Source organism: Carya illinoinensis, chromosome 13 (genome assembly GCF_018687715.1).
Source record: "Carya illinoinensis cultivar Pawnee chromosome 13, C.illinoinensisPawnee_v1, whole genome shotgun sequence".
NCBI lineage: Eukaryota > Viridiplantae > Streptophyta > Magnoliopsida > Fagales > Juglandaceae > Carya > Carya illinoinensis.
Window position 1 is genome coordinate 96,439 of NC_056764.1, and position 25,828 is coordinate 122,266.

Consider the following 25,828-nt stretch of genomic DNA (forward strand, 5'->3'; position numbering starts at 1 on the left):
TAAATCTTAAAATCATGACATCTATTGTTATAGCACTCCCAATGGATTTTTCATCCTATCCTTTAAAATACATCACCAAATCTCACTTTTTCTATTTTATATACTGATTTTTACAATACATCATACATCAGTTTATTTATTTTTTCTTCATATCATTTTAATATTATATTTTTTAATATTTTATAAGAGAAAAAGTACAAAAAAAGAAATTAATTTTAGAAAAAAAGTACAAGAAAAGATAGAAAACAATTAAAATATGTTTATATTTGTGTACAGTTGCTTCTACATCTAGAGGCAACATTGTACACAAATGTAAAATAGAAAAAAAATAAAGTATCCGTTGGATGCATGTTTTAGACTATTTTTCTTTAAATTTTACATAACAATGGGTTTTACAAAATCCATTGTGAGTGCTCTTAGAGTTCAATTACCATCCCTTTAAAAAAAAAAAAAAATTCATCATTTATTCATTTTTATAATATACATTTTTTATTATTTTTTATTTTAACAAGTGTGTGGGAATAAGAATGGTAAGTAGAAAGTGGGGAAAAAAAAATCGCTAATAAAAAAAACGAGCTTCAAAGAATTAGTTACGAAAAATAGGCTTCAGCGTGGCCCACGTAATCTTCCGGTCAAAAAATTTGGGTCGGGACGCAGGACTGTTAGAGTAGAATCTTGGGTTGGGAGCCTTTTTTTTTTTTAATAACTGCGATTGGAGCAGTTGTCGTGGAAGTAGGGGCGACCTGTCAGACTCGGATAAGGGTTGCGCGATGGCGTGAAGTGATCGAGGCCCCGGACCTCGCCTTCACATTTACATTTACAATTTTGTCGCCCTCTCTCCCCAATTTGGGCAAACAGCATTCCTCCGCAAAGTCGGTGTTGGCGCACACCCCCGAGTTACAAATGATAATTATGGAGAAGACAACAAACCGATAGCTTTGACATAAATTATAATATATGTATACAGACTTATGCATATGCACATCCAATTTCTGTTTTGTTATTCAAGAAAGGTTCCTCTGCTAACTTTGGGGAGGCTCTTGTTGATGAGTTCTGTTTAGCTCTGCCCCTCCTGTATCGGTATGTCCCGTCTCATTCCTTTTCCATTTGGTTGATAACAATTTGTGTGGTTTTTGGATATACAGTTTTTCTGCTACTGAGACTTTTACCGAATAGTTTTATGTTCTTCTTTTGGTGCTACCTGCTCCGTATGAGGGGGATGCTTAGGTAATAGTGATTGGTTTTACGAGCAGTTAAAAATTCCTAACATGAAAGCTTCGCACTTTTGGGATATAAGTATGGAGCCAGTTTCTCGAAATGATAACACACTAGTAAAATTGAAAAAGGTGTGGGCTGAGTGGAGGCGGTGTTATCAAATATAGTGGAGACATGGTTGAAATTGAGGTTCACCTATTATGATACCATGATAAATTTCCCGTTGTTCCTAAAATTTGATCCGCCAGGAAACAGTGGATTCGATCCTTTAATTCTATCGGATGAAATGTAATGAGATTTAGTAATTCTGAAGACCTTCTTGTCACGAAGTTCAATTTTTTAGTTCCTTTATGGTTTTTAATTTTGCTAAACTTATATTTTAGATTTTGTTTGACCAGAGCTAATTTGTGTGTAGTGAGTGTCTTTGTTGAGTCAATTGGGGTTCATATGTGTTGAGCTAATTCTTTCCATTTATTTTGTAATCAACATTTATGTGTAGTTACGCCATTATACAATCTGTAAATGAATATATATGAAAAGCTCTCACCACTTAAACAACACTCTCAATAAGCTACGTATGGAATTGATCATGATGCTGTATGCAGCTCAAAATGGCTGTATCCAGCTTTTACATTATCACATATGATATGAAAAACTTATGCCTTTGAGCACGTGAGCATTCTGAGTGTATGAGAGTATTGAAGCACCCCTAGCCTATAGATAAACCATGCAAAAATGAAATTATATTATTCACTTGTTAGGCCAGAAAACTAGGGACATTTTTATGTGGCAAAAGAATTGGTCAATTTGAGAACATAGCTTCAAGATAGTTAGATATTTTAAATTTTTTACTTTTGAACTAGGAACTCTGGAACAGAGAGGAAAAGGATTCCGTCTCTCCATTAAAAGGATTTCAAATATGATTTATTCTCTTGGTAGAGGCTTGTATCTGATGGGCCGGGAGACCTGTTGGAATTTGCATGTAAGTGTTGAACAGATATACATAATTGGAGTAGGACAAAATAGTTTAAGCTTTTGAATTAAAGTGATATCCAAAAGTATTTCAAGGCATCATTGAAGGCTTTTCAAGTGTCAATCTCCCTAATGATAAAACCTTATAGATGGAAGATGCTATGATTGATAAGAAATTAGGACCATATTGCTGGAATTCCTAGTACTTCATGTTGGACTGTATGGCATTGACATGCACTAATGTTCTAGATTCATGCTACTTTTGCATCATGCTTGGGATCTTGTATGTCAATGCCATACATGGACACGCAAAGTTAGACCCCCTATCCCCTTGGGTGTGATGGGCAGGGCTGTATTGAGCTGAGTTCGGGTGAGTTGAGGCTGTCCAAGCTAGGCTCGAATATTAAATAGTCCTAGCTCGAGGTCAGCTTGTATAAGAGTTGAGCTCTAAAATTCAGCTCAAGCTCATGCTCAAATAGTAATCTAGTTGAGTGCTTAATCAAATTCAAATCAGCTTGACTCTTTTGGAGAATTTTTTAAAGTTTCTTATTTTCTCAATTTAGAAAAAATAAATAATAAGTAAATTAAATAATTAATGAAATGAATCAAAATTACAAATTTCACGTATTAGTTGAAAAAAGAAAATATACTGATACAATATTACATTTTGCACTTATAATTATGTTTATACTTAATATTGATATGCATTCATGCATATATGTAATTTATATATTTTTGTTATATATTTCTACTTCATATCTAATTCGTTATATACATATAATATGTACATTTATTAACATATTTTTTCTAATATGTCTGTGTGTGTGTGTGTGTGTGTGTGATATATGCCAGCGAGCTTACAAGTCGACTTGAGTTCTATACGAGCTTGGTTGCGAACATTAATCGAGTCGAGTTGAGTCTTAAACTAGTTGTATCGTTCAATAATCGATCATGTTCATGAATGGGCTAATTTTAATAAACGAATTGAGTGCAAGTTGAATTTAATCAAATCGGATTCAAGCTACTGATCGAGTAGCCTGTTCTGATTACATCCCTAGTGATGGGAAGGTTTCCAATGTAATTCTCCCTCCTACCCTACTCTTCCACAAGCTTTGTTCCTAACTGGTTCCTGTTTATAGTTACAATGACATCTTTACCTTGACTAGCAAAATCTTTGTTTGGAATTGTTAGGGTGAACAATGCTCATTATGGTAACCTGATTATGTTAATGACAAACAACAGTCATCATGGTAGTTCTGATTATTTGGACTAACTACTATATATGCTGGTTGTCTCAAGAATCAGTATTTGCTTCGCAGGCTCTCACTAGTTAAAAGACATTATTATGAGTAATGTTATAGAGGATGATGATTCATTCACAAAGCCCCTTGGAAGACAGTCTGTGCTTTACTATGGCGTGGGGCACATGCTCAATGACATCACTGCTGCCTGTTGGTTTACTTATCTCTTATTGTTCCTGACAGAAATTGGACTTTCTCCTAGGTATATATATACTATCACCTGTTCAGCAGTTTGATAATCACATTACAGTTGTAATATGTTTTCCCTTTAATTCTAGCTTGGCATGCCGCGAGTATGTGTATTCTTGTTATGTTGTAGAATTTATCCTAGGTAATGCTGTATTTGGTAATTTGGGATTATGAGGTAAAGGCTGCACATGTTATTTGTAAAAATAAATATAGTATGTGCCACCAAACTTGAACTCTTTGTGTGTGCAGCATTGAGAATTGTAGGTTGTTGATAAGAATTAGCAGTTTTCTAAAGAAAGTTATGGTTGAAGTGTTTTCTTCCTTTATTTTGGTTCTCACTTTGTGAATTCGTATTTTCTGTGCTGTATTTTTCTAATATATGTGGAAGACATATTAAATGTCATATCCAGCCTTTACAGTGAGTTGGAAAATAATACTGCAAAATATTCTGTATTGAAACGGATCACAAAGCAGATTATACTTACATGCACACACATGGAGGAATTGTTTTAGGACTAAGATTTTCATGCAATAGGATAAACAGTTTCGAATGATTTAAGATTATACTTTTGCTTGATGCAGTCTCATTATAATGTCCAAAACTTACCACGTAAATGTATTTTTTTTAATTATTTATTTATTTATTTTTGCTGTTGTTCAACCCCTGTTATGAGGTGGTAACATGCAAAAGGGCACAATATCCATGGTAGTAGAACTGTTAGAAACCATCAGTCCCCTTTGCTCAAGCCATCAAAGAGTGGCCACAGTATATATTCAGCATATAGAATTCTGTGGTGCCTATGGAAGGAGAGAAATGACCGGACATTTGAAGACAAGTAGCATTCATTAGAAGAACTTAGATTATTTTTTGTCAGCATTTTTCTATGGGCCCCAGCATAGATTTTCATGGCCTTGATTTTCATAAATTTCTTATTTCTATTTCCTCTTCCTAAATAGGTGTTACCTTTTGTATACCATCTTGTGCACTTGGGCGATGCCTATTCATATCAATATAATCGTTTACTTAAAATATATATATATATATATATTCAGCATATAGTAAGAAACAACAACAACAACCCCCTCCCAAGTGCTGCCCTAAACTTCACCTAGAAAGGATACAAAAACAGAAACAAGCACCAAAACATAAATTAGAAACTAATGGGGGCCCAAGGATTCTAACATAAGAGGTTTCTATACAATCCAGGCTCTAGTACAATGTTAGAGACTGTCTGGGAGTCCAAGAACAATTTATGTCAAGCACACATTTATAACACGAACAAATAACTTTTTGATTCCTTACATTTTGGTCAGAACTGTACCTGAATTGGGTTATTAGCTATTTCTGAGTTTCCTGCATTGACTTTTGTTTACCTAGTGTATATTATTTTTTAGGCCCAGTAACATTTCCTTTTTCCTTTTTTTGACATCATCATGCTATTTCACAGGGATGCTGCTACAGTTATGCTTTCTGGTCAAATAGCTGATGGATTCACAACCATATTTGCTGGTGAACTGGTACTTTGAAACTAAATATTTTTTCTTTTCTGGACTCGAAACTTTCTATGCTAATAATTACTTGAAAACTTATTGTACAATTAAAAGTACTTGAATATTATGTCTATTTTATGCATTTCTGGTCCATTCTTTGTCTGGACTATATGGAAGATTTGTGGTCAATGTTCTGGTATTAATTTTCTTAAATAACTCTAGGAAGTTGAGATTTTTTAAGTTGATATTCTGCCAGCGCTTGTAGTCGATAAACAAGAGAGAGAGAGAGAATACTGTGTTCTGATTTTATTGATGAATATCCAACTATACATATACATAGAGTAGTGACCATTATACCCTCATACTATACATTTAATTACAATTATGTATTCGAACACTCCCCCTCAAGTTGGGGCATATATATCATATAAACCTAGTTTGGAACAAATAAACTTTAGCCGACTATGACAAAGTGGTTTGGTAAACACATCAGCAAGTTGATCAACAGACTTCACAAAGAGTGTAGAAATGTCACCACTGAATATCTTATCTCGAATGAAATGATAATCAATCTCAATGTGTTTAGTCCTCTCATGGAATGCAGGATTAGACGCAATATGTACTGCAGCTTGATTATCACAAAATAACTGAAGGGGGGACAAGAGCTGGAAACCCAATCTCATGAAGAAAGTGTTGCAACCATGACAGCTCACTAGCAGTGTGAGCCATTGCACTGTATTCGGCCTCTGCACTAGATCGAGCTACTATTGTTTGCTTCTTACTCTTCCATGTAACCAAATTACCTCCTACAAAGGTACAATATCTAGTAGTCGATCTTCTATTTGAAGGAGATCTTGCCCAATCAGCATCTGAAAAAGCTTCAATTCTAAGATGCCCATTTAGTCTACACAACAACCCAAGGCCAGGAGCTCGCTTAACATACCGAAGAATATGGATTACAGCATCCCAATGTGAGACCCTAGGCGTTTGTAGAAATTGGCTCAATACACTTACTACATAAGAGATATCAGGTCTAGTGATAGTCAGATAATTTAATTTTCCAACAAGTCTTTGATACCGACCTGGATCTCCAAACAACTCACCTTCCTCTTTCAAGAGTTTACGATTTGGATCCATAGGAGTGTCAATAGGCCGTGCACCCAACATGCCAGTTTCTTCCAAAAGATCAAGCACATATTTTTCTCTAAGATAGGTTGATACCCTTTTTAGATCTACTAATTTCGATTATAAGAAAGTATCTAAGTTTACCTAAATCTTTTGTCTGAAACTGATCATGTAAAAATTGTTTCAGCTTGGCGATTCTAGCTGAATCATTCCCAGTAATTACAATGTCATCTACATATGCAAATGAAATACCGAGTGGTCTGTTTGGTATCTATGAAGACCGAATGCTAATACACTATCAGAGAACCTCCCAAACCATGCTCGAGGAGATTGTTTCAAACCATATAATGCCTTTTTTAACTTGCAAACTATACCTTGACATTCCCCCTGAGCAACAAAACCAGGTGGTTGCTCCATATACACTTCCTCATTTAAGTCACCATGTAGGAATGTATTTTTAAGATCCAATTGAAATAAGGGCCAATCCAAATTAGCAACAAGAGAGATCAATGCCCAAACAGATGAAATTTTAGCAACGGGGGAAAAGGTCTCGTCGTAATCAATGCCATAAATTTGAGTGTAGCCCTTAGCTACCAAGCGAGTTTTCAGACGTTCCACAAAGCCAGTAGGATGGAATATGACTGTGTATACCCATCTACAGCCAACAGATTATTTTCTCGGCGGCAGAGGAATAAGATCCCATGTCCCATTATGGTGAAGAGCATCTATTTCATTTTCCATGGCTGTCCTCCATCCCGGATCAGATAAAGCATCCTGAACTGTTTTAGGAACAGAAATTTTTGACAGTTGAGAAGTAAAAGATGAAAAAGATGGAGACAAGGCATGAAAGGAGATATATTGGCTAATCGGATGTTGAGTAACACAAGAACGAGTACCTTTTTGGAGAGCAATAGGTGGAGATTCTGAAGCATTGAGTAACTCAGGGTCTGAAGATGGAGACAAAGTTGGTGGAGGCAGGGGAGCCGGGGTCCGTGAGCAACGCGAGTACACCTGTAGAGGGACGAGAAGGCACTGAAGGGGGTTGGGTAACAGTGGGTGACTATGGAGGAGAAAGGGTTAGAGTAAGTAATGGTAAATGATCACACTCAACAACCGAAGACGTGTCTGAGAAATAGGGTATGGACTCAAAAAATGTGACATCAACACTTGTGAAGTAGCGTCGAAGAGCAGGAATATAGCGGCGATATCCTTTTTGAGTTCGGGAATAACCAACAAAGAAACATTTGGTAGCACGTGGATCAAGCTTATCAAAGCCTGAGCCAAGATTATGAACATAGCAAACACACCCAAAGATTTTGGGTGGAAGAGAAAAGGATGGCAATGAGGGAAACAAGATGGAGAAGGGAGAGGAGTCATCGAGAACAGATGAAGGCATACGATTAATAAGGTGACACGCAATAAGAATACCATCACTCCAAAAACGTTTAGGAACGTGCATGTGCAGTAAAAGTGCTCGGGTTACATCTAACAAATGATGATTTTTGCGTTCAGCCACCCCATTTTATTGGGGTGTGTAAGAACATGAAGTTTGATAAACAATTTCCTTATTGCTTAAGTAAGCAGCAAAGGCATTAGATTGATATTCTTTAGTGTTGTCAGAATGCAAAACTTGAACTTTTTGTCTAAATTGAGTTTTAATTTCTTTTCGAAAAACTTTGAATATGGAAAGGAGTTCAGATCGTGCTTTCATCAGAAATAACCATGTCATACGAGAATAGTCATCAACAAATGTAACAAAATATTGAAACTTGTTTGATACAATGTTGAATGGTCCCCATATATCAGAGTGAACCAATGCAAAAGAACAAGATGCTCGATTATCAACTCGAGGTACAAAAGACACACGGTGGTGTTTATTAGGTTGACATGCTTCACAAGGAAAGGGAGACACATTTCCAAGATCTCTAACTTGACGTTTCAGAAGAGAAAGTGATGGGTGTCCAAGGCGGCAATGCCATTCAAAAGCGGAGGAGGAAGTGAGGGCTCGAGTGGGTGACTGCTCGATGTCGAGGTAATATAGACCACTAGTTTCATGCCCCGTACCAATCTTCTTCCCTGTCTTGAGATCCTGAAAGATACATACAGAAGGAAAAAAGCTCACAGAACATTGAAGATTTTGATTAATTTTACTAATGGACAGAAAGCTAAGGGGAAAACTAGGAACATATAGAACAGATGACAGGGATATTATCAGTGAGCTTGGTGGATCCAATGCCTGTAACTTTAGCAAGAGGACCATTAGTAAGAGTAACACTCTTGGGAAATGACATAGTACCTAACTCAGATAAGGAATGAGACAAACCGGTCAGATATTCATTAGCTCCTGAATCGATGATCCATGGATTTTGGGTAGATAAGACAAGACATGTGGATGCTGTACCTGGTTGGGTAAGAGTAGCTCTGGAAGATGAAGCCGCTCGTGTGACTAAAAACTGATCATACTCATCTTTCGATATGCTGATCATCTCTGGAAGCAAGTTGGAACTCGTTGCCTGTGATGTAGAGTCTTGGCAAATGGCCTGATTAGCGGACCCAAATGGTCTACTATGTAGATCCAACAATAGTCCACCGAGTAGTTAGTACGACCACAATAGGTGCACTTACGAGATTCATGACTCTGGCATCACGTCCCCCACGTGCACCTCTACCACCCCAGCCTCCACACCCACCAGGAGCAACATAGGAGGCAACTAAAGCGGATCTCTCATTACTTTGGTCAGAAAACAACTGAGATCCAAGTCCAAATAATGTGACTAGCTGGAGTCAGGAGAACACATCAGGAAATGAGGGGAGCTGTGGGCTTGCCAGAATTTGAGAGCACACTGACTCATACTCAGGTTTTAGGCCAACTAGAAATTGAACAACATTGAACTCTTCACGTTGTTTTAGCATAATTGAAACATTAGAAGTGATAGGTTGATAAATTTTGAGTTCTTCACATATACCCATCACTTTAGAATAATACTCTTCCAGGCCCAAAGCACCCTGTTCCAACCCAAAAAATTGTTGACACAACTCATAAATACTAGTTGTGTTTCCAACACCCAAGTACATCTGTTTGAGATGCCTCCATATCTCTTGAGCAGTGTCAAAGTGTACTAAACTAGCACAAATATTAGGCTTAATACTAGTCAACATCAAGGAGCAGATTTGAGCATCTTCTTGCTCTCATTGAGCAAAGGTAGAACTAGTTGAATCAGGCATTGAATCAACCAAGTGGGTACGACGAAGACCCTTACCTTTCAAAAACATTTCAACAGATTTTGATCACAATATGTAGTTTTTTCCATTCAATTTCACCATAGTCATAGGCATATTAATGTTTGGTGCAATACATAATGACTCAAACTTAGCTTCCATGGAGAAAAATATGAGAATATGGATCAAAAACGAACAAATACACGCTGGAAAAATAGAAACCAGCTTAACAAACCAAATCTCGGATCTGGATGGATCAAAAACAGTCTATACCGGTCAGAACAGCCAATTTTAGGGCCTGCATCGGGTCTGAACTGGCCTGTATCAGCCCTGTTTCGGTTTGAACTGGCTGTATCGGCCTTGTTTCAGTTTGAACTGGCCTGTATCGGGTTGAACCGGCCTGTATCGGCCCTGTTTCGTCCTGTATCAGCCGGTACCCGATTCGGGCGTATCGGATTCAAGAATAAATCAAAAAATGCGAATAAGTTATTCCTAACCAGGAATAAGGAAAGCAGGATTACCATATACCTGTTGCCAACAGGTGCTATTCCAGATAGGGATAGGTTATTATTCCAGATTGGGGGCATGCACAACCACAGATAGGATAGCCGAAACTTGCAACCAAACACCCCAGGACTCCTCCTCCGGCCGGTGATACACCGTCCTTCCAGCAGCTGATGGAGACGAAAACTCACCGGAGTGGACAGACCACGCCGATGACCTCGATTCCGGTGTCCATTACCGGAGATAACCCTTTATGTCACCGGAAAAGCACTTGGGAAGGAGCTGCCGACCGAACTTCAGCCAAAACTTCACAGCACGACCGACGACAACCACCAGCACCCACTAGAAAACACCACTAACTCCGTCGCACAACCACAACCGACTACTCACTGCTCTGATACCATGTAGTCGATAAACAAGAGAGAGAGAGAGAGAGAATATTGTGTTCTAATTTTATTGATGAATATCCACCTATACATAAACATAGAGTAGTGACCATTATATCCTCATACTATACATTTAATTACAACTATGTATTCCAACAGCGCTCTTTATTTGTGAATGTTATTATGACTTGGAATTTGAAAGAACTTGTGCTTTTACTTCTAGCACAAGATTATAAAATAAATAAAGGACATAGCAAGCACCTTATCTAACCAGTGGTTGGATCTGCAAGGGAATTTGCACGTATGCATCAACTGAAGCTCCTCTGGGTTTAATTTCACCCAGACAAGAAGCTCCTTTGGTTAACACAAAACCAAATGGTATCTTTAACAAGCTATTGTAAAGGCATGTAATTTCAGCATTTCCATGTATGTCTGTTCCCTCCTAATGTTGACAGAAACGAATGGAACATTATACATTTTTCTAATTATTTATCTTGTACCTCAAGAGTAGTCTTCATATATGCAAACATTTCTAGAAGAAAGTACAGCAGATATCTTGTCTGGGTGCTACATTTTCATGTCCTACACTTTGCTTTATGCAAATATTGTAATTGCCTGGGTTTGAACCCAGTCATTTTTGTCTCCTAGATAATTGAAATTAGAATTCTCGAATTTTTTTTCATTAAACCTTTTTTAGGTGTTATGTCTTGTATACCCCCTGTGTATTTGGGCTATGCCTATTTGTATTAATATAATTTAGCTGTCTACTTATTAAAAAAAAAAAAAAACCTTTTGCACCTTTTTATGTTGGAAGGGAATTGATACTTTGCTTACTGGAAATCATTTTTCTTGATAGATAGACAGGTTTGGACATTTCAACATATGGCATGGTGCAGGATCTTTTTTGGTTGCTATTTCATTTTCTTCTGTCTTTGGTGGTTGCATTCCTTGTAAGATCTTTGCTACCTCTTCATCGACATTACGAACTGTTGGCTACAGCGTGTTTGCAGCGATCTTCAATGTAGGTTGGGCTGCAAGTCAGGTTTCACACATGTAATCACCTTCTCAATTTACAATAATCCAGTTGAAATATGTGAGTCGTCATTTTAGCTACGCTTCTTAGATAAGCAAAAGCGAAGAAGCACTACTGCCACTCCTTGTAGTGGTTTTTATGCTGTGAACCTCATAATTTTTAGGGTATTTAATTGCAACCTAACATATGATAAGCTAATCAGTAGAATCTATTTACCTGTACTCTTTTTGGCTTTCTTGTACATACGATGGGACGAACCTGAAAATTTGAGTATTTTATGAAAGGATGATTACATAAATTTCAAAAGAGGGAATTTATGGAAATTCTTTGTAGAATGGAGGCACCATTGAAAAAATTTTCCTGCCCTTACATTGGGTAAATTAAAAAGGAAGAAACATGATTCCTTGAACTTGAGCATTTTTTCGCTTATGCTATGAACCTTAATTGTGTATCGAAGGTCTATGGTGAATTGCATCACACTAAGTTCAACAGGTAGAGTGGTGCTGACAAGCTGTCGCAATGCTTTTACAATGGTCAGCTCCTAACTGAGTTTTATTGTATTTGTACTTGTCTTATGTTGTTACATAGTGCCAAGAAAAGGCGTTCATTTCTTCTTCTGTTTTTTTTTTTTCAATTTTCTTTTTGAAGGTTGCCAACCTCACCTTATACGCAATTGCTCTAATTGTCTTTGCGGTCACTAAAGCAGAAACAAATGCTGATGTTGAAAATCAGGTACATTTACTGAATGAAGCTTCAATCAATTATCACGAACTTTCTTCTGGATTTTAATCATGGTACTTTCCCAAATGAGCAGTACCGCTGGATTGCATACGTTTCAATTTTCTTTGGATGCTGCTTCGTGGTCATATTTCTTCTTGGGACGAAAGAGCCAAGGTCAGATTAATATTCTTAACCAATGAAGTCTATAGGGAGTGTTTTGATGGTGCTTTCTTAACATATCAGGAAAAAGAAAAGGATTTCTCACCTTCGTTTTGTAGATGAGCTCCTCATTGTGATCCTATTGTCCCGTGATATTTAATATAATATCATTCTCTACTTTGTTTGGTTAAGAAGTGGAAACTGAATACAAGTGTAATTTCCTGTTTTATTTTTTGCCCATGGACCTAGATTAATGAGGCCCTTATGTTTTAAGACTACATATGTAATTAAAAGTGTAGGTATTTTAGGATGCATATGGTAAGAAACTAGCTGTGAGAAATCACAACCACCACCACCATAAATTTTCATGATGTTTCAATTAAGAATTAGACAAGATTCAATGTGTGGGTTGAACCCCGTGGTCCCCTCTGAAGACAATCATGCCTGTACACGACTTGATTACAACAGTAAATTGTTTTCTTTTGCAGATCAAAGGTAGGAGTACAAGGAAATAGCCATGTGAGGATTGCTTGGGCATACTGGTTCAAGAGGGCTCTATATTATGAAGTTGCCCTTGTTTACGTGCTCACCAGATTAGTAACGAATATTTCACAGGTTAGCATGTTCTTGCTTAGATTTTCTCATTTTAAAAAATGGGAAAGCATGTGTGAAACTTAAGTTTACTTTTTGTAACAACATATGAGATGTTATTTTTGGGAATATCTCCAGCCTCCAAGAAGAGAGGTCTTCTTGGAAAATCATTCCCAGATGTGATTTGCCAAAATTGTTGAGCTACCTTTGTAGTTCTGATATAAAGATGGCTTCTTGTGTTCAGGCATACCTTGCATTCTATGTTATTAATGATCTACGAATGGCCCAATCAGCTAAAGCTCTGGTATGTACACAAACCTTGTCAAAATCTTACTTCTTTCAATCTCATACCATTTTGGAAAATAATACAAAGCTGATTTTTTTGTCGAACTAATGGGAGCAGGTTCCTGCCATAATCTATATTTGCAGCTTCATCATATCTATGATTCTACAGGTTCCCTTATGAAACTCAGTTCTTTGGTTGAATCTGATTCATGCATATTCTTTTTCTTCTTCTTCTTCTTTTTTTTTTTTTTCCATACATATTCTTTGCTTTATTTACATCTAATCTTCACATTGCAGGAAATTGTGTGGACAGGCCAACGCCTGAAGGCCTATTATTCTGCTGGAGGCATTCTTTGGATATTTTGTGGTGCAGCGATCCTTCTCTTACCTAGAAGCATGAGTGCTTTCATGTACTTTATATCAATATTTATTGGAATTGCAAATGCTTTGATGACGGTATGATCGAATATTCTGTTCCATCAATGTTTTACTTTTTTCTTTTTTTATAAGTAATAAGAAAATTTATTGACAAGAAAATAGGCATATCCTATTTAAGAAGGTGAAATAAGTGAGATTTAAAAAAATAAAATTAAAAACAAGTACATAAACAAATAAATAAAAACGTTGTCCTGCTAGTTTATAGAAACCCTCAACTATACTTGTTGATTTGAAATTGGTCATAATAAGTCAATAAGTTGGTACGGGAAGTTATTTCTGTTACGGTTAGTAATTTTATCTTCTTCCTAGCTTGTTGGCGGTCATGACAAAAGATTGGAGTCAATTCTATCTCCAGATATGATTGTTTTGATCACTATATGCATATAGACAATGGATAATATTTCAACCACTCCTATAAAGTTTAATAGAATGATCTGGTATTTCATGGACTTCGTTACCTCTTAGAACCTAAGAGCATTTTATGAATTAAGATGGAATCTTACGCAAATCCTCACATTTTCTCAAAGTACTTGGGAAATTTGGAATTGTCTTAATTGTTTTTTATCAGTCATCAATGGCAAACTCTAGATCAAGAAGCTTGGGTCAGATCGATTTCTTTAGTCAATGCTATAAAACTTTACAGCTGACAAATTGGTATAAGAAGACGTAGGGAACTGGTTGTTATTGTGTCATAATTATGATTCTCAAGTCTGGCATATATTTGGTGTATATGCGTGGAGAATGGCAGCCAGGCGCTTGCTGTAGAATATCCTAATTTCTTAGTTGCAGCTGATCTAACTGGTAGTTACTTTCATTTTGTTATTTTTCAATTTGACTTTGTCTCAACTAGAACAGGTGACTGGGGTAAGTATGCAGAGTGTTCTAATTGGTGAGAATCTTGGCGGCTGTGCATTTGTTTGTGGATCATTGAGTTTCTTGGACAAGATCTCATGTGGGCTTGCCTTGTATGTTCTTCAGTCTCTCCAAAGTAAGTTGTTTGAACCTACATTTTTACAAAACCTTAAACATAGAAGATTCTCTTATAAACTAGCTGCCTGTTGTTGACTGTGTTTGCACACCATGATTATGCATATTTTAAATATGCTTTGTAACTACCCAAGGAAAGCCCAAGCTACATTTTGGCTTATCAGGGCTTATACTTAAGAAGGACCTGTCAAAGTTGTAATCAGAGCCCTTTGGAATTATAAAAAAAAAAAAAGGAACAACTTCTCCCTCATAGGCAACACAGGATCCCATTCATCATCCTCTTTATATTCAATTCAAAGTGTTACACCCTATATCGTGGGGTGGGAGGAGAGGTTAGGGATCTCGCTCATAGCTCCCTCATGCTATGGGAGCCACAAGGTACTCCTCACCCCCAAGTACTCTGCGAGGGGTTAGCTTCAGAGGCCACCCTTGCAAGGGTTCCCTCTGACCGTCACGGCACTTTCACACTGTGGAAACCACTAATTGAGAACACTAGCACAAAATTTCAATCCACCTGCAGCGTCTCCCCCATTTAGTGGCAGCTGCAGGTGAGGCACAAAGGGTGGCCTCCAAAGTCTAGAGCCCAAGGGCCACCCCTCACATCCCACTAGCGAGTGAGTTGCAATAGGGGGAAGTGAGGTTATCCCCTCTTTGTGGTGGGCTTGAGGGGAAACCCCTTCCCTTCCATTCTGTGCAATGGAGGTAGGGGCTTGTGGGGGAAACCCTCCCTCCTAATTTTTGTCTCATTTTGATTTTTTTTTTTTAGTTTTGAATATTTTGTATTCATGGATTTCTTTTTTCTTTTTTTTATAGGTAATAAAAGATTTTATTCGAAGTAAATATGCATAGCCCAAGTACACAGGAAGTATACAAGAGAATACACTTAAGTACAAGCTAAAGCAAAAACAGTACTAAGTGAAAGCATTACAAATGTTGATATCCCTCGCAAGATTGTTCACCCAAAAATTTGAAGTGCTAAAGAAAAAGTCCCTAAATTCCGTTATTGTGCGTTCACGATCCTTGAAACACCTCCCATTTCTCTCAAGCCATAAACACCAAAATAAACATAAGGGAATCATTCTCCACTCAGCTGAGCTGCCCCCACTTCCCGCTGCACCTTGCCGGCAAGCCAAAAACTACACCACATGAAAAGGCATCACCCAATCAATGCCTACCTTTGCAAATAACTCATTCCACAAAGTCGTCGCTGTGATACCCCTATATGTTAAGATTGAAGGTAGGTAGTGTATGGGATCCCACATTGCTTGGGAAGGAGAAGTTCTTGCTCTTTATAAGGTTCCAATGGGGCTCCAATTGTATCATTGATTAGTCCTTTTGGAGTATAGGCCATGTGGTTTGGGCCTTCCATTGGGGCGTTACGGTTGCCATTTTGCAGTGAAGAAATAGATGGTTAACGGATTCACCATCGTTTTTACACATGAAGCACCAGTCCATCACATATAAACCCATTTTCCTCAAATTATCAATAGTTAAAACTTTCTCAAGTGACACCAACCAACAAAAAAATGCAACTTCACTGGGCACTCTAGTTTTCCAAATACATTTCCAAGGGTATGTTATATTACGATGACTATTTAACACCTTGTAATAGGATTTCACAGAAAATCTGAACTTATTATCATAAATCAACTGCATCATGTCTCCCCTGGTCTGATCAATCTTAGAATCATAAAGTTTTACATAGAAATCAACAGCTTCACTCACTTCCCAGTCCTGTAAATCTCTAGTAAATTCCACATTCCAATTCAGCATGTTTTTAGAAAACAAGTATGAATCCGCCTCGGCAGCCCCTTTGTATTTAGCAATCCTGAAAAGGCTAGAAAATGCTAATTTAAGAGCTAAATCACCACAACAAACATCATGCCAGAAAAAAAATATTGGACCCAGTCCCCACTTTGAAATTAGTGTTTTTGACAAAATCCCCCCTTCCCAATCGAATGGACTTCCATAAACCCACCCCAAACACCCCTTTTATTACATTAGTGCACCAATTCCCCCGCATCCTTCCATATTTAGCATCAACAATCTGTTTCCACAATGCATTATTCTCTTTGTTATACCTCCAAAACCACTTCCCAAGAAGAGCTTTATTAAAAAGATTCAAATTTCGCACACCCAAACCTCCACAAGACACCGGAGTGCAAACCTTATTCCAACTCACCAAGTGATATTTTTGTTCCTCCCCAATACCATCCCATAAGAAATTTCTGAAAATTATGGGTGTAACCGGTCCGGTTCGATCCGGTTTTAGACAAAATCTAGGACCGAACCGGTAGGCACCGGTTTTACATTTTTCAAAACCGATTACGCACCGATTATCCTCCTAAACCGGTATTCCGGTTCTACCGGTATTCCGGTTCTACCGGTTTCCGGTCCGGTTCGGTCCGGTTTTCCGGTTTTAATAAAATATATATTTATTATAAAAAAAATCTGTTTATAAAAAAAAAAAAAAAACTGCTCTGTCAAAAAATTCTACTTAAAAAAAAAAACTACTATATAAAAAGACTGCTATGCAAAAAAAAAAAAAGTGCTATGTAAAAAATTTATGCTATTAGTATAGCTTTGGTATGGCTTTATATAAATTATATGCTAATATATATAATTTATATTTATCTACTAATGTCTTATGTACTTATCAAAAAAAATATAAAGAGTTTTAAGTGTATTAGGCCATTAAAATTTAGTAATAATATTTGAGTGATTTTCTTTCTTTTTAGGTTCTTACTTCTTATGAATCTATGATAAAATGTTATTAATAAATAATATATATTTATAATATTATATATTTAAAGCATATGATCAATTAAATTTTCATGTTTGAGATTAAACTTTTATTTTATAAATTAAAATAACACTATCTTATATATAATTATAATTTATATTATTATATATTATATATAAAAAATTATATATAATATAAAATATATAACATATAACATTAAATAAATAAAAAAATATACACATATTAAATAGTACCGGTCCGGTCTAAAAATGGCCGGAACTGAAACCGGACTGGTTCTGACCGGTTTTTCATTTTATGAAACCGATTCCGGACCAGACCGGTTCAAAACCGGCACAACCGAACCGGTCCGGTCCGGTCCGGTCCGGTTTTCCAGTTTACCAGTTAAAATTTACACCCCTACTGAAAATCCTGTCAATTTTTTTTACCAGCCCCGCTGGAATAGGGAAAAGAGAAAGGAAATAAGTAGGTAAATTATACAAGGTGCTTTTAATTAATGTAACTCTACCCCCTTTGGACAAATAGATCTTTTTCCAACCAGCTAGTCTCCTCTCGATCTTCATGGATTTCTTGGAAATTTTATTTTTAAGGTTTGGTTTTATAATAGAATATGTATTCATTTTTTTAATTATGTTTTAATGTTTTGTTTATATTTCTCTTTGTTTATATATATATATATATATATAGAGAGAGAGAGAGAGAGAGAGAGAGAGAGTTTTGCTATTTACAATCATTGTGGGACCCACTTTAATGGTGTGTTAGGTTTATAAAAAAAAAAGGCTTGCAAATAGATTTTTTCTGTGTTTTAATTAAATATTTTTGTTTGCATTTTTTTTTTTTTTTTGGGTTTTGAAAAAAAATATCTGTATATTATTTTCATTACATTATTTTTTTTCGTAGCATGTTTGACGTATGGTCAGCAGTTTGCTGGCAATTTGTTATTAGATTTTTTACATATAGTTGATAGGACTATTTTTGTTTTTAAAACTCAACCCAAGGAAAAAACAGGTTTTGCCATTTTGAAAACGCAGTGGCTGTTTTTAAAGGTTGTAAACCCTGGCTATTTATTCATTTTCCCTTTATTAATGAATACTATGTTGTTTTATCACTTTTTCTTTTTAACAGAAAACATGTACCTATGTCATTTCGCAACTCACTTAGGTAAGTGAGTCGTTAAACCTCAGTGCGGAAAACCATTAACCAAACTCTAACCTGCTCCAAAAACCCGATTGCATATTCAATTCAGAAGCAAACCATACAAAACTTTTGTACAAAATTCATTTACACCATTAAACAAACTCTCCTTGCCAAGCCTTGCACCCCCAAGATTAGTCGGAACGCTATTTCCGGACACCTGGTGCCAATAAAAAAAATAAAATCAGAAAAATATCTCCAAACATTAGAGGCAGAAACCTAATACATGATCCAAAGATTTCCATTTCAGTAGAAACGCAGTAATCACATCTTGACACCATCAGAATAAAAAATCTGGATATTCACATCAAAAGGTAAACCATTATAAAAACATTTACATATGAATACACTTGTTTGGAATCAATTATGCCAAACCATTTTATAACAAGAGACAGTCTGTCCATGATATCTTACTAACCCCCAAGCTGATAACTCCAGCTGAAACAGATATTTGAGAAGCCAAGTCAGGGCCTACCAGTTAAATCATCCTTTCCATATCCCATCCAGCAGTAGACAAATTTCTGAGACACGTAGACTGTCCTCTCACCGTCTCTACATTATCAGCCAATAAACCCATCCCTTACCAATTCTCAAACCAAAAATTAGCCTTTCCTTCTTTGACAACCACTGAGTCCCTTTAATAACCTTCTTCAAAATGGATAAAATGGACGCACACAGCCTCGAACTGTTGCAAGAATGAGAAACCAAATAAGGATGAGCAAATTTAACATGCTTTGCCATGAAAGTTTAGACCATAAAGTAGATCCATGCAACAAATTCCAAGCCAACTTCATGTTCAAAGCTTTCTTCACTTCACCAAGATCCCTTCTCCCCAAACCAGCTTCCTCAGTAGGTTTACAAACCTTTTCCCAAGCCACCCTTTTTTTCTTCACCTTACCCGCTCTATCACCTGAAAAGAAATCTTAAAAAAGCTTCCTGATTAAAACCAGAACTTCGGAAGGGATATTCAAGATTTATAGCATATGAAGAGGCATGCTTAACAAGACATGTTTAATTAAAACAAGTCTTCCTCCCATTTGACAGCAATCTGGACTTCCATGTTGCAAGTTTCTTCTTAATATTGTTAACCAAAGGTTCCAAAACATCAGCAGTGAACCTTCCATTATGAATCGGTGCTGCCAAGTAAGTACAAAGAAAATGAACTTCTTGTAATCCCAAGTAAGTACAAGGAAAATGAACTTCTTATAATCCAGTGGCAGTTAGGACAATATTCTTCCTTACTGCTGATGCTTGAGAGGGGAAAAATAGCAACTTGCATTGTATTTACAAGCTGACCTGATAAAGCTTCATAACTATTTAACAATTCTTAAAGAGCTCGAAAAGAACTTTTAGCCCCAATTACAAAGACAACAATGTCGTCAGCATATCTCAAATTCAATACAACCTGACAGACTATAGGACTAGAAAAGCCTTTAATTCTACCCTCAGCAAAAGCTTGATGCAACATTTTAGAAAGCACCTCTTAAGCCACCATGAACAAATAAGGAGATAGTGTATCTCCTTGTCTCACTCCTCTTGAAGATTGAAAGAAACATTTATGAGCTCCATGTCAATTGGTCTGAATACCTATTCCATCAGGTTTCTTTCATTATTTATAGAAGAGAGTTACATAGTTGCTAGATATTTCAGCGCCTAATTTTTGCCAGATTTTCTCTACATGTTATGTATTTCCCACGTTATCTACAACCCAGATTTTCTGTACACATTAAGTATTTCCCACGTTATCTACAGCCTAATTATCTGCTATATACAATCTAAATAGACCTAAATTATCCTCATAACACTCCATGCATCATAATCAAAAAATAAGGACTTGTCACACAATTCATCACAAGCTTAGTTCACTGAGCAGAGAAGCCAAAAGCCAATAACACCTATTCCGGAAAAACCCATCCTGACCTATCACATGCTTTAGCCATATCAATTTTAACCAAAATATTACAGCCCCTGATCTTTTTATTCAAACGGGTCACCATTTTCTTGGTTAAAGAAATATTCTCCAGTGTTGTTTTCGTCCATAGACCTGCTTTATATTAGTCCGGCGGGATTGGGTTACTCATAGTTTCCAGATTAACTCATCTGTTAGTTGTTATCATCTTACTGTTATTATCTCGTTAATTTTCTGGTCATCAGTCACAAACATTTTTTTTCTGTTCTCTGTTTTTTTCCCTTTCTGTGTGTAAAATTCATGGGTACTAAAAAAATTGCCCATTATAGTCGGTCCAAATTTTCTGTTTGATACCGTATGCACTCAAATGCAGGTTCCTCCCCAGAACTACAGTTGACAAAGTCAGCGCATGTCTATATTTCAGTTACAAGGTTTGGTTTGGGTCTCATACCACCATTTTGCGCACTAGTCGGGGTGGCAGTTACATACACCATGAAACTCCATACCCCCTTTTCAAAACCTATAATGGAGCCCCTGTTGGAATAGTCTGTGACAATACAATTTCCTTCAAATTATATCGTAAGATGTTGGGGACTGCCAGTTCGATTATTAAACTGAAAGAAAGCTCTATGGTGTAGCCATTCTATAGGAGAAGACAAAATGTTTAGCTACTGATATGGTTAAGAATGCCATGGGAAGTTTCTTTTGTAGTTCTTTCATTTAAGTCACTGTTATCATGTCTTCAGGACATTGTTCTGTGTATATTTGTACTGTGTTATATTTCATTAACGAAAACATTCCTTCATTGAAGTTTTACAAAGCTAAATGTATTCTCCTCACAATTATGATGAAGGAATTCTATTCTGGTCTTTAAGAGAGGACTCATGTACATTTATGTTATTTGATTACGTGATCAATGAATGAACACCATCACAAAAAAGACAGCATTTTGCGATTCACTTGGAATTCCATCATAGCTTAGCTCAGTGCAATAGCTTGATTGCTGTCTAAACTCTATCGATCCGACTAGTGAAGTTTTTATGTGTCTTGCAGGAAAGTCGTGTCATGTTCCATTTTTGCAGCTTGCAAGTGGGTTTCTCACGAGGTGATCCGGTAACGATTAACCATCTTTTATTGATGTCACATACTACTATGGCATCGACACGGCAAAATTAATGCTAAAATTGATGGTGCTAACCGCTATCTGCCTATCGCCCTGCCCATTCTGCTTTCGATCCTTGGGTAACTACTCACTCAAAGAAAAGCGTTAATTATTCTCATGCATTGTGGCAAGAAAATGTCATGTTCCTTTTACCCTTTTTCTACTCTGCACAGGCGTGTGTATGAAAGTAGACATTCCAGACGGATCTCTCTACGTAATTTCTTGATTAAAACTAAGATTTGGTAATGCGGAGGAGCCAGGGTAAACAAGTGAAGCTCAATAGTTACGAGTGTACAAAAGTGGAAAGGAGAAACTCATGAATTACTTGGTACTTGATCGCTAATGAAGTATGTGAACATAACCAAACTGTAGAAGTAGAACATGCTTATGGTATAAATGATCAAGGCCTTGCAGTAAAATCAATCCGGGTCGATTAATTGGCTCATACTCACTGCGTAGGTAATCAAAAGACGATCAGCCACTTAAAAAAACGCAAGCTGATAAATGAGTCCTTCATCTTTTTAATAGGATAAGAGGTTTTTTCCGGGATTCTCCCTCGGGTAAATCGCGCTTAACCTTGATCAAGTGGCTCAAAACTTTCGCATAGCGACTTACCATTCTCTTGAGCTTCAATCCCTGAAAGCCCTCTTCTTGCTGCTTTGTGACTAGTTGAAGTTGCTTTTCTTGGGTGAAGTGTTGGCCAAGTGAATTCCTGCTTTTGATCAGCTGCTTCAAGCTCTTTTTACGATCATCCTCTCCTGCTTCATCTGATCTCGAGGGAGAACTCTCGTCTCCTTCATTCACAACAGCTTTCCAAGGAGTACTAGTGTCATTTCTTGGGGAATCTATAGTACTGCAATCTTGATTGGCATCTTGGAGTTTAGACGGCCTTCTGGTTCTCTTTGACATGGTAATATCATAATGGTGTTTGCTTGGATTGGAATCTCTTCCCATTGCTTCGCAAACCTGTATGAACAGGGCAATGGTTTTTTCAGCTGATATAGAAGAACAAGAACCATTAAAGCTTGGAAGAAAATGTGGTTAGGGGGAGTTTACTTGGTTAACAATTAAGGGATTAGTTTAAAGGCCTCTCAAAAAGGTAGAATGTCCGCTTTCAGACTGCCTATTTTTCACGACTAAACCACCTAACTCCCTCCTGCTAGCTAGAAGTAGCTGATCAGAGAGAATTTGATCGAGGATGAGTAACAATTACCAAACTACTGTATCTCCTCGTATTCAGCGTAATCAGAGCCGCCCGATTGAATATGAGAGGTTCCCCATACGGCATCAAATGATCCAGGAAGAAAACATCAACTAGGATCCACCCTTTCATACTGTTAGTCACTTACTAGTTACTACAAGTTTTTCTTTTATTTTTCCTTTTGTTTTTCTGCCACCACTCTTAAGTAGGTGCTTTCAAGCTTTCAACCACAGTAGCCAGTAAATTTCAAGCAATTTATTCACCATCATTTTAGCGTTCAATCAATGCTTTTAACAAGAAGGTCCGACACAACCCTTTTTGGCATTCTATGAAGGTAAAAGGAACATGAAATCGAAGACATATGTAGATGTTGATAGTCAGATACATACACAGAACGCAGCAACACATGGCTGTGTATTCTGCTATTGGAATACAAGGTTCAGTATTTCTTACTACTTTCTGGATAGGATCACTCAGTAATTTATTATACATCAAGATGTTAGAGACAGTAGAAGAAACTTTTTTTAAAATAAAAATTTTGTGTGGTTGGTCCATATGCAATAAGGTGGATGGGAGGTGTTAAGAATGTGTTTCACACCACCAAAAGTACAGATAACCTACAACGAAATAAGGGGGCGGCATGGGGTGCTCAGTGGAACTCCGATGTCTAAGTTAGAAAGAAGTGACATCAATATAAGTATATGAATGAATGTGTTACCAAGGGTGTGATGAGGATGATAACAACTGATTTCCAAAGTTTATCTTAAAGATTCTTCGTGTAAATTGAAGTAATCACCTTTCTGATAAGTAGGAGACTTTATAAATTCCATTAGCTATAATATATATCAACAAGACCAATATTTGGGCTTGTAGCTCAGCCCCCAGCGTCTCAGACTTGGGCCCTTCCATACATGGGTTTTCTTGTTTGAGGCTCTAAATATCTCTACCAGTTATTCCACTAATTTACTTCGTGCTTGCATGTGGGAAATTCACTAGTCGTGTTTTCCTTTTACCCCGCTAGCTCTAGACATGTGGTGAATCTTACCCCGCTGTGGGTTTATGCTAACTATGGTACGAGCTTGTGTAGATTTAATTTACTTGCACATCCAATGCGTGACACATGTCATCTGTAACTGTTCTAGTGCTTTTACTCCTTTCTTTTATTTTTGTTCAAGAATGATAATCGATGGCAATGTCACCCATTCGCATTCCCAAGAATCCCTCATCATTGCCTTCTTTCCCCTATCTCTTCCATTTCCTTGGGTTATTTCTTCTTCTCGAGTTCTTCCATTTCCTCTCTACATCCTATATTCTAAGGCTTCCAAAGACTCGCAACCTCTCACTCTCTTGACTTTATTTCTTCCAACCTAACCATCAAATGGCTCATCGTGGTTCTTCCTGTGCTTCCCACCAAGCTTCTATGCAAACCCCTTCCGGGGTTTCTTCCCATTCTGTGCTTGAATCTTCTGAGGGTCAGACCCCTCCTTTCTTCAAAGGGTTCACTTGGTGCTCCACATTCGTAGCTCGAGACATGACGAAGCTGAGGGCTTTGTGCCGTATTCCTGATTCTATGGCTCTCAATATATCCTCCAAGAGTGCTGTCGACGAGCAGGGTTTCTCATGAAAAGTTACCCTTATAGATTGTGCTCTGATGCAAGGTTTGCACGTCTCATTCTTTCACCCTATTCATGACGTTCTTGATTTTCTTAAACTGGCTCCCGCCCAACTCCATTCAAGCATGTGCTTTTATGCTCCTGCGTAGTGTTCCGCATGGTTCTAGAACCTTTGGGAGAGAGATATCCAGACCTGAATGCCCGCTAGATCTTTTCTTTCTACTCCGTGAAAAGACTGTCAATAAAAATTTGTGGTTTTCATTTTCATTCCCAACGTTTGGCGGCATTTGAAGGTCGCCATTTGAATGCCAAACAATGACAAAAGAAAATTTTCTTTGTTTCTAGAATTCCCAGCCTCTCAAATGGAAATTAGGGATTTCTCCATTCGGGCTAATTGGGGCAACGTCCCTGACAACAAAAAGATCCTTATAAATCTAATTGACCATGAATGTATCGCATCAACGCAGCCCTTAATTGGGCTAAAGAAAATGATGGTGCCCTATGGATGGAGCAATTGTTAGCTCCCGACAACATTAACTAGTTTCTTGTAGTACCTGATAGCTCCCATGTGAAGGGGCATAAATTGAAGGCTGTGAAGCCCCCTTCCAAGAAGAAGCTAGCTTTGCCACCTTTTTTCGAAACTCCCGAGAAATGTCTTCCAACCGCTTTAACTGAAGATGTCAAGGGCGTGGCTAATGAGGTGGGGCCACATATGGCCATTGATTATAGCATCCACCCCACATTAGAGAGGGAGAAACCTTCTGTTGAGGGGGAGATGGCATATATTTCTCTAACGCATGTGTCGTCGCCCACATCCACCAAGTTAGAAGACCTTGTGATGTGAACCTGCGGAATTGGAATCCCTTGAACCCACAATTAATCTGAAAACTCACCCAAGAAAGCCAAATCAAGTCAATGGATGAAAAATCTAGACCCATTGAGAACTCGTTTCAAAAACCTAGACGATATTAAAATCTAGACTCATTGAAAAATCTATCTCAAGAACCCAGATTATAAAGGATGAATGCCACAAACGTTGTGATTTACCTTTGATAAGTTCAAATGTTCAATCAATAACAAGAGGAGATAAACTCAACTCACAATGAATAAAATTAATCAAATTTCATAAAATTTCATATATTTCAAAATGAAGCAATAAAGAGTATTTAAACTAAAACATTACAAAACTCTAGGTAAAATAAAACCTTATCTTCCAAAAGTACCCTTGGTGAATAGTGCCACAAATACAGTGCACGGCTACAGTACTGCTACAATAACTTTGCCTTTTGAAACCCTAATTTAATAAAGTGAAATATATGTGGGCCAAGCATCCTCAAGCCCAATTATTCTAAACTAATTCCTATAACTAATAA

At 37.2% G+C, this 25,828-nt stretch overlaps 2 protein-coding genes across 6 annotated transcripts; one reads left to right on the plus strand and one right to left on the minus strand.

Moving 5' to 3' along the window:
* The first annotated feature begins 699 nt into the window (after window positions 1–699).
* LOC122290776 (major facilitator superfamily domain-containing protein 12-like) lies at window positions 700–21,854 on the plus strand. 5 transcript variants are annotated; one of them, XM_043098416.1, is made up of 13 exons: window positions 700–1,080; window positions 3,507–3,690; window positions 5,126–5,195; window positions 11,259–11,455; window positions 11,893–11,968; window positions 12,084–12,167; window positions 12,250–12,329; window positions 12,803–12,929; window positions 13,150–13,209; window positions 13,309–13,359; window positions 13,488–13,646; window positions 14,484–14,616; window positions 21,533–21,854. In XM_043098416.1, exons 2-13 carry the CDS (start codon window positions 3,533–3,535, stop codon window positions 21,586–21,588), a joined length of 1,251 nt encoding a protein of 416 aa, XP_042954350.1. In that variant the 5' UTR covers window positions 700–1,080; window positions 3,507–3,532; the 3' UTR covers window positions 21,589–21,854. The 5 variants fall into 5 exon arrangements, with proteins under 5 accessions (XP_042954350.1, XP_042954349.1, XP_042954347.1 ...); XM_043098415.1 differs by lacking the exon at window positions 21,533–21,854 and adding an exon at window positions 20,853–21,353 and having other exon boundaries at window positions 11,263–11,423; XM_043098413.1 differs by lacking the exon at window positions 21,533–21,854 and adding an exon at window positions 20,853–21,353 and having other exon boundaries at window positions 703–1,080; window positions 3,487–3,690.
* Window positions 21,855–21,903: 49 nt separating this feature from the next.
* Window positions 21,904–22,701, minus strand: LOC122290777. The gene has a single exon (XM_043098417.1). The coding sequence runs from the start codon at window positions 22,593–22,595 to the stop codon at window positions 22,155–22,157; it is 441 nt and encodes a 146-aa protein (XP_042954351.1). The 5' UTR covers window positions 22,596–22,701; the 3' UTR covers window positions 21,904–22,154.
* Between the last annotated feature and the right edge of the window lie 3,127 nt (window positions 22,702–25,828).

Bases quoted from the DNA above. Each gene is read 5' to 3' on its own strand.
- LOC122290777 (XM_043098417.1), bottom strand. From the start codon at position 22,595: ATGGGAAGAGATTCCAATCCAAGCAAACACCATTATGATATTACCATG.
- LOC122290776 (XM_043098413.1), top strand. From the start codon at position 3,533: ATGAGTAATGTTATAGAGGATGATGATTCATTCACAAAGCCCCTTGGA. The intron at 12,168-12,249 runs GTACATTTACTG...CCAAATGAGCAG, and splicing joins ATGCTGATGTTGAAAATCAG to TACCGCTGGATTGCATACGT. The intron at 12,330-12,802 runs GTCAGATTAATA...TTTCTTTTGCAG, and splicing joins CTTGGGACGAAAGAGCCAAG to ATCAAAGGTAGGAGTACAAG.